The sequence below is a fragment of the Scylla paramamosain genome, chromosome 30 (assembly GCF_035594125.1).
Source record: "Scylla paramamosain isolate STU-SP2022 chromosome 30, ASM3559412v1, whole genome shotgun sequence".
Taxonomy (NCBI): Eukaryota; Metazoa; Arthropoda; class Malacostraca; order Decapoda; family Portunidae; genus Scylla; species Scylla paramamosain.
This window is the reverse complement of record NC_087180.1, coordinates 592,501-605,000: the sequence shown is the minus strand read 5'-3', so window position 1 is coordinate 605,000 and position 12,500 is coordinate 592,501. Positions and strand designations below refer to the sequence as shown.

Sequence of the window (12,500 nt, the reverse complement as noted above, 5' to 3'; positions counted from 1 at the left end):
AAACAGTTTCCGAACTAAAGGCGCATTAGTTCACGAAGTGCCTCGATGCTTTTGAAGGAATGAAAAACAGGCCAAGGCGTGGCAAGACAGGAAGCTGTTCCCGAATTGAAGCTTTTTTAAGAAGAGGATGAAGGTGCCGAAGCCACTTGTATTTACATTATCAAAAATGGTCAGCCTAAGAAGCTAGTAATTGACAAATTTAGTCCATTGGGAGTGCTAGAAGAGAGAGACTTTCAGGTCTGTAATTCAGTAACCACAATAGCTTCTGCAGAAAATAGGCAAGGAAGCGACAATGAGACGAACTGAGAGAAAGTGAAGGTAAGAAAACAGAGAAACAGAATCGTGAAGTCAAAACAGCCTTTGCCTTTACCATATTTAGAAATGTTGCATTGATCAGGACGCTCCTCTCTATTACACGCCCACACTTAGGCGATCAAGATCCTCGTACAGAATCACTGAGCAGGTTGGCGGAACAGGCGGAGGTACAGAACTGGAGAAGTGGATACCAAACCTCACACGATACTGAATCTCCACAGAATGAGATTTAATTTGAAATCACTAGTAAGATTACCAGTGAGGAGCAGCCCAAGGACAGTTGCAACAGTAGAGGGAATGGAATGGAATCATGGCATGTAAACAAAATGTATTGTCCCTCAGTAAGTGAAGTGCTCGCCTGTTTCTGTGTTCCTTGTCTACCGCTCAGTCTTCAACAGGTAAGCCAGTACCAGTACACAGCCTGGCCTGACCACGGAGTGCCCAGCATGCCCTACGGCCTCGCCCAGATGATCAAACTGGTCCGCAGCGAGCATGCCCACCACAAGCCGGTCGCGGTACATTGCAGGTGAGTGCATTTTTTTTTCTCCGTAGCCTAAAGCGGCGGCAGGCAATTCTTTAATTATTTTAACGTTGAGGTGGTCGATGTTTGTGGAGTCTTGATGGCCGGCCTTCGACCTCAGTGGCACATGCAGGTTTTTAGAGCGACACCTTTACTGAGGATTATGCCGCCCCTTAGAGCTCCCTGATGCAAGCATGTGGGTGTCCCTCAGCCACTCAACAACAGCATAAGAAATGGCCAGCTTTCGGCAGGACTCGAACTCAGGGTGTGGTGTGTTATCAGTCAGGCTGTGGTGGTGCTGTCAATCAGGCTCTGGTGTGTTATCAGTCAGGCTGTGGTGGTGCTGTCAATCAGGCTGTGGTGGATTATCAGTCAGGCTGTGGTGGTGTTGTCAATCAGGCTATGGTGGTGCTGTCAATCAGGCTGTGGTGGGTTATCAGTCAGGCTGTGGTGGTGCTGTCAATCAGGCTGTGGTGGTGCTGTCAATCAGGCTGTGGTGGGTTATCAGTCAGGCTGTGGTGGTGCTGTCAATCAGGCTATGGTGGTGCTGTCAATCAGGTTGTGGTGGGTTATCAGTCAGGCTGTGGTGGTGCTCTCAGTCAGGCTGTGGTGGTGCTGTCAATCAGGCTATGGTAGTGCTGTCAATCAGGCTGTGGTGGGTTATCAGTCAGGCTGTGGTGGTGCTGTCAGTCAGGTTGTGGTGGTGCTGTCAATCAGGTTGTGGTGGTGCTGTCAATCAGGCTCTGGTGGGTTATCAGTCAGGCTGTGGTGGTGCTGTCAGTCGGGCTGTGGTGGTGCTGTCAGTCAGGCTGTGGTGGTTCTGTCAATCAGGTTGTGGTGGTGTTGTCAGGCAGGCTGTGGTGAATTATCAGTCAGGTTGTAGTATGTTATCAGTCAGGCTGTGGTGGTACTGTCAGTCAGGCTGTGGTGGTACTGTCAGTCAGGCTGTGGTGGTACTGTCAGTCAGGCTGTGGTGGTACTGTCAGTCAGGCTGTGGTAGTGCTGTCAGTCAGGCTGTGGTGGTACTGTCAGTCAGGCTGTGGTAGTGCTGTCAGGCAGGCTGTGGTGGTGCTGTCAGTCAGGCTGTGGTAGTGCTGTCAGGCAGGCTGTGGTGAATTATCAGTCAGGCTGAAGTGTTTTATCAGTCAGGCTGTGGTGGTGCTGTCAGTCAGGCTGTGGTGGTGTTGTCATGCAGGTTGTGGTGGTGCTGTCAGGCAGCCTGTGGTGAATTATCAGTCAGGTTGTAGTATGTTATCAGTCAGGCTGTGGTGGTACTGTCAGTCAGGCTGTGGTGGTACTGTCAGCCAGGCTGTGGTGGTACTGTCAGTCAGGCTGTGGGAGTGCTGTCAGTCAGGCTGTGGTGGTGCTGTCAGTCAGGCTGTAATGGTGCTGTCAGTCAGGCTGTGGTGGTACTGTCAGTCAGGCTGTGGTAGTGCTGTCAGTCAGGCTGTGGTGGTACTGTCAGTCAGGCTGTGGTAGTGCTGTCAGTCAGGCTGTGGTGGTGCTATCAGTCAGGCTGTAGTGGTGCTGTCAGTCAGGCTGTGGTGGTGCTGTCAGTCAGGCTGTGGTGGTGCTGTCAGTCAGGCTGTGGTAGTGCTGTCAGGCAGGCTGTGGTGGTGCTGTCAGTCAGGCTGTGGTAGTGCTGTCAGGCAGGCTGTGGTGAATTATCAGTCAGGCTGTAGTGTGTTATCAGTCAGGCTGTGGTGGTACTGTCAGTCAGGCTGTGGTGGTGCTCTCAGTCAGGCTGTGGTGGTGCTGTCAGGCAGCCTGTGGTGAATTATCAGTCAAGCTGTAGTGTTATTAGTCAGGCTGTGATGGTACTGTCAGTCAGGCTGTGGTGGTGCTGTCAGTCAGGCTGTAGTGGTGCTGTCAGTCAGGCTGTGGTGGTGCTGTCAGTCAGGCTGTGGTGATGCTGTCAGTCAGGCTGTGGTGGTGCTGTCAGGCAGGCTGTGGTGGTGCTGTCAGGCAGGCTGTGGTGGTGCTGTCAGTCAGAGTGTGGTGGTGCTGTCAGTCAGACTGTGGTGGTGCTGTCAGGCAGACTGTGGTGGTGTTATCAGTCAGGTTGTGATGGTGCTGACAGTCAGGCTGTAGTGGTGCTGTCAATCAGGCTGTGGTGGTCCTGTCAGTCAGGCTATGGTGGTGCTATCAGTGAGACTGTGGTGGTGCTGTCAGTCAGGCTGTAGTGGTGCTGTCAGTCAGGCTGTGGTGGTGCTGTCAGTCAGGCTATGGTGGTGCTGTCAGTCAGGCTGTGGTGGTGCTGTTAGTCAGGGTGTGGTGAATTATCGGTCAGGCTGCAGTGTGTTATCAGTCAGGTTGTGGTGGTGCTGTCAGTCAGATTGTAGTGGTGCTGTCAGTCAGGCTGTAGTGGTGCTGTCAGTCAGGCTGTGGTGGTGCTGTCAGTCAGGCTATGGTGGTGCTTTCAGTCAGGCTGTGGTGGTGCTGTCATGCCGGTTGTGGTGGTGCTGTCATGCAGGTTGTGGTGGTGCTGTCATGCAGGTTGTGGTGGTGCTGTCATGTAGGTTGTGGTGGTGCTGTCAGGCAGGCTTTAGTGTGTTATCAGTCAGGCTGTGGTTGTGCTGTCAGTCAGGCTGTGGTGGTGCTGTCAGTCAGGCTGTGGTGGTGTTGTCAGTCAGGCTGTGGTGGTGCTGTGAGTCAGGTTATGGTGGTGCTGTCAATCAGGCTGTGGTGGTGCTGTCAGTCAGGCTGTGGTGGTGCTGTCAGTCAGGCTGTGGTGGTGTTGTCAGTCAGGCTGTGGTGGTGCTGTGAGTCAGGTTATGGTGGTGCTGTCAATCAGGCTGTGGTGGTGCTGTCATACAGGCTGTGGTGAATTATCAGTCAGGCTGTAGTGTGTTATCAATCAGGATGTGATGGTGCTGTCAATCAGGCTGTGGTGGTGCTGTCAGTCAGGCTGTGGTGTGCTTTAAGTCAGGTTGTGGTGGTGCTGTCATGCAGGCTGTGGTGAATTATCAGTCAGGCTGTAGTGTGTTATCAATCAGGATGTGGTATTGCTGTCAGTCAGGCTGTGGTGCGCTGTCAGTCAGGTTGTGGTGGTGCTGTCAGGCATGCTGTGGTGAATTATCAGTCAGGCTGTAGTGTGTTATCAATCAGGCTGTGGTGGTGTTGTCAATCAGGCTGTGGTGGTACTGTCAGTCAGGCTGTGATGAATTATCAGTCAGGCTGTAGTGTGTTATCAGTTAGGCTGTGGTGGTGTTGTCAATCAGGCCGTGGTGGTGCTGTCAGTCAGGCTGTTTTGTGCCTTCAGTCAGGTTGTGGCTGTGCTTTCAGTCAGGCAAGGAGGAGGCAGTAGACACCTGCCGAAACGATAATTACTCCCAGTGAGGTCTAAAGCACTGTTCAGGGGGTGCTGTGAACTTATCATTAAACCCAGCTGTGACCTCACTGAACGTTTCCCTTTGTGTCTCACAACACAAGGGGGCAGTCACAGCCTGCCCTCTAAAGACAACTCTCTTCCTCCACACAAAACTACAAGCACCTAATAACACACACACCCTTCACTCAAAAATTTTAAAATCATCATGGCGACTCCTACACCAGCCTCGGAGTCCCCATGTGGAGAGGGGACCATAAATGTCCCCAGGTCGGACTGCCTTTCTGTCGACGACCCTAAGTGTCTTGACACCCCCCTCAACTTTTTCTTCATTAACTTCTGCAACATTCGCGGTCTAAGATCTAATTTTCAATCTGTAGAACACCACCTCTCCTCTTCTAAACCTCATCTTCTCTTCCTCACTGAAACTCAGGCGTCTGAGGCAACTGACAGTAGCCCCTTTTCTGTTCCCTCCTATTTTCTCTATCCTCATTTTCGATCCAAAGCTGGATGCTGCGTTTATGTGCACAATGACTTAACCTGCTCTCGTGCCCACGCTCTTGAATCTTCCGAGTTTTCCACCATCTGGCTACGACTACAGAGTCACTCTCATACTAAATTTATCTGTGCTGTATACCTCTCACCTAACTCCTCTGACTATAAGAAATTCTTTGACTACTTAACTTCCAAAGTGGAGCACATTCTCTCTTCCCTTTTGCAGAGATCTCCATTCTTGGAGACTTCAGTGTTCACCACCAGCTTTGGCTTTCCTCTCCCTTCACTGACCATCTTGGTGAACTAGCCTACAACTTTGCTATCCTCCATGACCTAGAGCAATTGGTGCAACACCCTACTCGTATTCCTGACCGTCTTGGAGATACGCCCAACATGCTTGACCTTTTCCTGACCTCTAATCCTTCTGCTTATGCTGTCACCCTTTCTTCTCCGTTGGGCTCCTCCGATCACAATCTCATATCTTTATCTTGTCCTATCGCTCCAATTCCTCCTCAGGATCCCCCTAAGCGAAGGTGCCTCTGGCGTTTTGCCTCTGCTAGTTGGGGGTACCTGAGGAGGTATTTTGCTGATTTTCCTTGGAATGACTACTGCTTCCGTGTCAGAGACCCGTCTTTGTGTGCTGAGCGCATAACAGAGGTGATAGTGTCTGGCATGGAGGTGTACATTCCTCACTCATTTTTTCGTCCTAAACCTTCTAAACCTTGGTTTAACACAGCTTGTTCTCGTTCTATACATGATGGAGAGGTGGCCCACAAAAGGTACTTAAGCCTTCCATCACCAGAATCTCATGCACTTTACATTTCTGCCCGGAACCATGCCAAGTCTGTTCTCCAACTAGCTAAAAACTCCTTCATTAACAGAAAGTGTCAAAACCTTTCAAGATCTAACTCCCCTCGTGACTTCTGGCATCTAGCCAAAAATATCTCCAATAACTTTGCTTCTTCTTCTTTCCCTCCTCTGTTTCAACCAGATGGCACCACTGCTATCACATCTATTTCTAAAGCTGAACTCTTCGCTCAAACCTTTGCTAAAAACTCTACCTTGGATGATTCAGGGCTTGTTCCTCCCTCTCCTCCACCCTCTGACTACTTCATGCCACCTATTAAAATTCTTCGCAATGATGTTTTCCATTCCCTCGCTGGCCTAAACCCTCGGAAGGCTTATGGACCTGATGGGGTCCCTCATATTGTTCTCTGAAACTGTGCCTCCGTGCTTGCACCTTGCCTAGTCAAACTCTTTCAGCTCTGTCTGTCAACATCTACCTTTCCTTCTTGCTGGAAGTTTGCCTACATTCAACCTGTTCCTAAAAAGGGTGACCGTTCTAATCCCTCAAACTACCGTCCTATTGCTTTAATTTACTGCCTATCTAAAGTTTTTGAATCTATCCTAAACAGGATGATTCTTAAACATCTATCACTTCACAACCTTCTATCTGATCGCCAGTATGGGTTCCGTCAAGACCGCTCTACTGGTAGTCTTCTGGCTTTCCTTACTGAGTCTTCGTCATCCTCTTTTAGAGATTTTGGTGAAACTTTTGCTGTTGCCTTGGACATATCAAAAGCTTTTGATAGAGTCTGGCACAAAGCTTTCATTTCCAAACTATCCTCCTACGGCTTCTATCCTTCTCTCTGTAACTTCATCTCAAGTTTCTTTTCTGACCGTTCTATTGCTGCTGTGGTAGACGGTCACTGTTCTTCTCCTAAATCTATTAACAGTGGTGTTCCTCAGTGTTCTGTCCTGTCACCCACTCTCTTATTATTATTCATTAATGATCTTCTAAACCAAACTTCTTGTCCTATCCACTCCTACGCTGATGATACCACCCTGCACTTTTCCACGTCTTTTCATAGACGTCCAACCCTTCAGGAGATAAACATTTCACGCAGGGAAGCCACAGAATGCTTGAATTCTGATCTTTCTAAAATTTCTGATTGGAGCAGAGCAAACTTGGTATTGTTCAATGCCCCAAAAACTCAATTCCTCCATCTATCAAATCGACACAACCTTCCAGACAACTACCCTCTCTTCTTCAGTGACACTCAACTGTCCCCCTCTTCTACAATGAACATCCTCGGTCTGTCCTTTACTTATAATCTGAACTGGAAACTTCACGTCTCATCTCTAGCTAAAACAGCATCTATGAAGTTAGGCTTTCTGAGACGTCTCCGCCAGTTTTTCTCACCCCCTCAAGCTACTAATTCTGTACAAGGGCCTTATCCGTCCATGTATGGAGCATGCTTCACATGTCTGGGGGGGTGTTCCACTCATACTGCTCTTCTAGACAGGGTGGAATCAAAAGCTTTTCGTCTCATCAACTCCTCTCCTCTAACTGACTGTCTTCAGCCTCTCTCTCACCGCCGCAATGTTATATCTCTAGCTGTCTTCTACCACTATTTTCATGCTAACTGCTCTTCTGATCTTGCTAACTGCATGCCTCCCCTCCTTCCGCGGCCTCGCTGCACAAGACTTTCTTCTTTCTCTCACATGTCTGGGGGGGGTGTTCCACTCATACTCCTCTTCTAGACAGGGTGGAATCAAAAGCTTTTCGTCTCATCAACTCCTCTCTTCTAACTGACTGTCTTCAGCCTCTCTCTCACCGCCGCAATGTTGCATCTCTAGTTGTCTTCTACCACCATTTTCATGCTAACTGCTCTTCTGATCTTGCTAACTGCATGCCTCCCCTCCTTCCGCGGCCTCGCTGCACAAGACTTTCTTCTTTCTCTCACCCCTATTCTGTCCACCTCTCTAACGCAAGAATTAACCAATACTCTCAATCATTCATCCCTTTCTCTGGTAAACTCTGGAACTCACTGCCTGCTTCTGTATTTCCTTCCTATGACTTGAATTCCTTCAAGAGGGAGGTTTCAAGACACTTATTCATCAATTTTTGACCACTGCTTTGACCCTTTTATGGGACTGGCATTTCAGTGGGCATTTTTTATTGGATTTTTGTTGCCCTTGGCCATTGTCCTTCCTACATAAAAAAAAAAAAGGCTGTGGTGTGCTGTCAATCAGGCTGTGGTGTGCTGTCAGTCAGGCTGTGGTGTGATGTCAATCAGGCCGTGGTGTGCTGTCAGTCAGGCTGTGGTTGTGCTGTGGTGTGCACCTGTGATCTACAAAGTGGGGCGCGGAGATGGTAATGGTAATAATGATAATGGCTATCATCTGGCATCACTTAACCAATGCAACTCATGGCAGTGCCGGCATCGGGCGCACTGGCACCGTGATCCTGGTGATGTACCTGCTGGATGAGCTGCAAGCACACGGTGCCATCACCCCAGTTGAGGCTTTGACGACTCTGAGGCGCGGCCGAGGCAGGCTGGTGGAGAACTCGGTATTACAGTGTGCTGCTCTCAGACTGAGGGGCCCTTTGAGTTACTACTACTTCTGTCGCCACTAGTACTAGTGTTGCAGCTATTGCTAATACTAATACTGCTATTACTACTATTGACACTGCTACTACTACTATTGTTGTTGCTGCTGCTGCTTCTACTTCTACTACTACTATTAATAATAATAATAATAATAATAATAATGATAATAATAATAATAATAATAATAATAATAATAATAATGCTAATACTACTATTTCTACTGCTACCACTACAACTATTACCATTATCACTACTACTACTACTACTACTACTACTAAACTGACACAGCCCAATGAGAGTAGATAATTCTCCAACGGTCAGTCAAAAAACACGCTTAATACATTTCTTAATTACATCAAGTTCTTCAATGGAATGATGTTCGTCTGTATAAAATAACATGGAACACGAGGAAACTCTAAATAGTAGAAATAAGATGTGCATGTTTCAAGAAATTTGCGAGGGCGACGCGAGAGAACACACACACACACACACACACACACACACACACACACACACACACACACACACTTGATATTACAAAGAGACGTGTTAAAGTGTGTGTGTGTGTGTGTGTGTGTGTGTATGTGTGTGTGTGTGTGTGTGTGTGTGTGTGTGTGTGTGTGTGTGTGTGTTCCCAAGTCCTCCTCATAAACACAAAAAAAAAAGAAATACACATTGATGAACAAATAAGAATATTCCACACGGTACTCCAGTGTTGGTTTGAAGGCCGTGCCAGAGCAGTGTAGCAGGTGTATTGATCAACAAAAGAATTTCGGGAAGTCACACAGGGAAGAGTAACCGCCTTCTTAATTCCAGCTCTTACGTAATGCTAGTGACTAGAAGAGAGAGAGAGAGAGAGAGAGAGAGAGAGAGAGAGAGAGAGAGAGAGAGAGAGAGAGAGAGAGAGAGAGAGAGAATACGAGCATGTGTAGTCAAAATTCCCCTTAAGTCTATTGATGGCGCAGGTGACACACTGATAAAATCCTTGTACAACACGTGCGTTGCCGCGTGTCAGAAACTTGCCTCTATTCGTTATTACATCAGCGTCACAAAATAACATAATGGAAGCTGGGAAAAGCCAGTAGACCTACACGTGGCAATCCCTGTATGAAAACACATGTTCAGCTATCCTCTCCATTCGTAAACTTTTAAAGCTTAGCAAATCTTTTAAAGCTTTTAAATCTTTTAAAGGAGGAGGCAGTAGACACCTGCCGAAACGATAATTACTCCCAGTGAGGTCTAAAGCACTGTTCAGGGGGTGCTGTGAACTTATCATTAAACCCAGCTGTGACCTCACTGAACGTTTCCCTTTGTGTCTCACAACACAAGGGGGCAGTCACAGCCTGCCCTCTAAAGACAACTCTCTTCCTCCACACAAAACTACAAGCGCCTAATAACACACACACCCTTCACTCAAAAATTTTTAAATCATGGCGACTCCTACACCAGCCTCGGAGTCCCCATCTGGGGAGGGGACCATAAATGTCCCCAGGTCGGACTGCCTTTCCGTCGACGACCCTAAGTGTCTTGACACCCCCCTCAACTTTTTCTTCATTAACTTCTGCAACATTCGCGGTCTAAGATCTAATTTTCAATCTGTAGAACACCACCTCTCCTCTTCTAAACCTCATCTTCTTTTCCTCACTGAAACTCAGGTGTCTGAGGCAACTGACAGTAGCCCCTTTTCTGTTCCCTCCTACTTTCTCTATCCTCATTTTCGATCCAAAGCTGGACGCTGCGTTTATGTGCGCAATGACTTAACCTACTCTCGTGCCCACGCTCTTGAATCTTCCGAGTTTTCCACCATCTGGCAACGACTACAGAGTCATTCTCATACTAAATTTATCTGTGCTGTATACCTCTCTCCTAACTCCTCTGACTATAAGAAATTCTTTGACTACTTAACTTCCAAAGTGGAGCACATTCTGACCCTCTTCCCTTTTGCAGAGTTCTCCATTCTTGGAGACTTCAATGTTCACCACCAGCTTTGGCTTTCCTCTCCCTTCACTGACCATCCTGGTGAACTAGCCTACAACTTTGCTATCCTCCATGACCTAGAGCAATTGGTGCAACACCCTACTCGTATTCCTGACCGTCTTGGAGATACGCCCAACATTCTTGACCTTTTCCTGACCTCTAATCCTTCTGCTTATGCTGTCACCCTTTCTTCTCCGTTGGGCTCCTCCGATCACAATCTCATATCTTTATCTTGTCCTATCACTCCAATCCCTCCTCAGGATCCCCCTAAGCGAAGGTGCCTCTGGCGTTTTGCCTCTGCTAGTTGGGGGTACCTGAGGAGGTATTTTGCTGATTTTCCTTGGAATGACTACTGCTTCCGTGTCAGAGACCCGTCTTTGTGTGCTGAGCGCATAACAGAGGTGATAGTGTCTGGCATGGAGGCGTACATTCCTCACTCTTTTTCTCGTCCTAAACCTTCTAAACCTTGGTTTAACACAGCTTGTTCTCGTTCTATACATGATAGAGAGGTGGCCCACAAAAGGTACTTAAGCCTTCCATCACCAGAATCTCATGCACTTTATATTTCTGCCCGGAACCATGCCAAGTCTGTTCTCCAACTAGCCAAAAACTCCTTCATTAACAGAAAATGTCAAAACCTTTCAAGATCTAACTCCCCTCGTGATTTCTGGCATCTAGCCAAAAATATCTCCAATAACTTTGCTTCTTCTTCTTTCCCTCCTCTACTTCAACCAGATGGCACCACTGCTATCACATCTATTTCTAAAGCTGAACTCTTTGCTCAAACCTTTGCTAAAAAACTCTACCTTGGACGATTCTGGGCTAGTTCCTCCCTCTCCTCCACCCTCTGACTACTTCATGCCACGTATTAAAATTCTTCATAATGATGTTTTCCATGCCCTCGCTGGCCTAAACCCTCGGAAGGCTTATGGACCTGATGGGGTCCCTCCTATTGTTCTCCGAAACTGTGCCTCCGTGCTTGCACCTTGCCTAGTCAAACTCTTTCAGCTCTGTTTGTCAACATCTACCTTTCCTTCTTGCTGGAAGTTTGCCTACATTCAACCTGTTCCTAAAAAGGGTGACCGCTCTAATCCCTCAAACTACCGTCCTATTGCTTTAATTTCCTGTTTATCTAAAGTTTTTGAATCTATCCTCAACAGGAAGATTCTTAAACATCTATCACTTCACAACCTTCTATCTGATCGCCAGTATGGGTTCCGTCAAGGCCGCTCTACTGGTGATCTTATGGCTTTCCTTACTGAGTCTTGGTCATCCTCTTTTAGAGATTTTGGTGAAACTTTTGCTGTTGCCTTGGACATATCAAAAGCCTTTGATAGAGTCTGGCACAAAGCTTTGATTTCCAAACTACCCTCCTACGGTTTCTATCCTTCTCTCTGTAACTTCATCTCAAGTTTCCTTTCTGACCGTTCTATTGCTGCTGTGGTAGACGGTCACTGTTCTTCTCCTAAATCTATTAACAGTGGTGTTCCTCAGGGTTCTGTCCTGTCGCCCACTCTCTTCTTATTATTCATTAATGATCTTCTAAACCAAACTTCTTGTACTATCCACTCCTATGCTGATGATACCACCCTGCACTTTTCCACGTCTTTTCATAGACGTCCAACCCTTCAGGAGGTAAACATATCACGCAGGGAAGCCACAGAACGCCTGACTTCTGATCTTTCTAAAATTTCTGATTGGGGCAGAGCAAACTTGGTATTGTTCAATGCCTCAAAAACTCAATTCCTCCATCTATCAACTCGACACAACCTTCCAGACAACTATCCCCTCTTCTTCAATGACACTCAACTGTCCCCCTCTTCTAGACTGAACATCCTTGGTCTGTCCTTTACTTATAATCTGAACTGGAAACTTCACATCTCATCTCTAGCTAAAACAGCTTCTATGAAGTTAGGTGTTCTGAGACGTCTCCGCCAGTTTTTCTCACCCCCCCCAGCTGCTTACTCTGTACAAGGGTCTTATCCGTCCATGCATGGAGTATGCTTCACATGTCTGGGGGGGTTCCACTCATACTGCTCTTCTAGACAGGGTGGAATCAAAAGCTTTTCGTCTCATCAATTCCTCCCCTCTAACTGACTGTCTTCACCCTCTCTCTCACCGCCGCAATGTTGCATCTCTAGCTGTCTTCTACCGCTATTTTCATGCCAACTGCTCTTCTGATCTTGCTAACTGCATGCCTCCCCTCCTTCCGCGGCCTCGCTGAACAAGACTTTCTTCTTTCTCCCACCCCTATTCTGTCCACCTCTCTAACGCAAGAGTTAACCAGTATTCTCAATCATTCATTCCTTTCTCTGGTAAACTCTGGAACTCCCTGCCTGCTTCTGTATTTCCACCTTCCTATGACTTGAATTCCTTCAAGAGGGAGGTTTCACGACACTTATCCTCCAATTTTTGACCACTGCTTTGACCCTTTTCTGGGACTGGCATTTCAGTGGGCATTTTTTTTTTA

The 12,500-nt window shown here is 47.4% G+C and overlaps 1 protein-coding gene across 4 annotated transcripts in view; it reads left to right on the top strand.

Annotated features, from left to right (window-relative positions):
* The window catches only part of LOC135116150 (receptor-type tyrosine-protein phosphatase F-like), a 66,377-nt gene that overhangs the window by 36,170 nt on the left and 17,707 nt on the right, over positions 1-12,500 (top strand). For all 4 annotated transcript variants that reach the window (XM_064033398.1, XM_064033395.1, XM_064033397.1 and 1 more), the window contains 2 exons: positions 714-841; positions 7,878-8,013. In XM_064033398.1, coding sequence (XP_063889468.1) covers positions 714-841; positions 7,878-8,013 — 264 coding nt within the window. The remainder of the gene's footprint in view (positions 1-713; positions 842-7,877; positions 8,014-12,500) is intronic.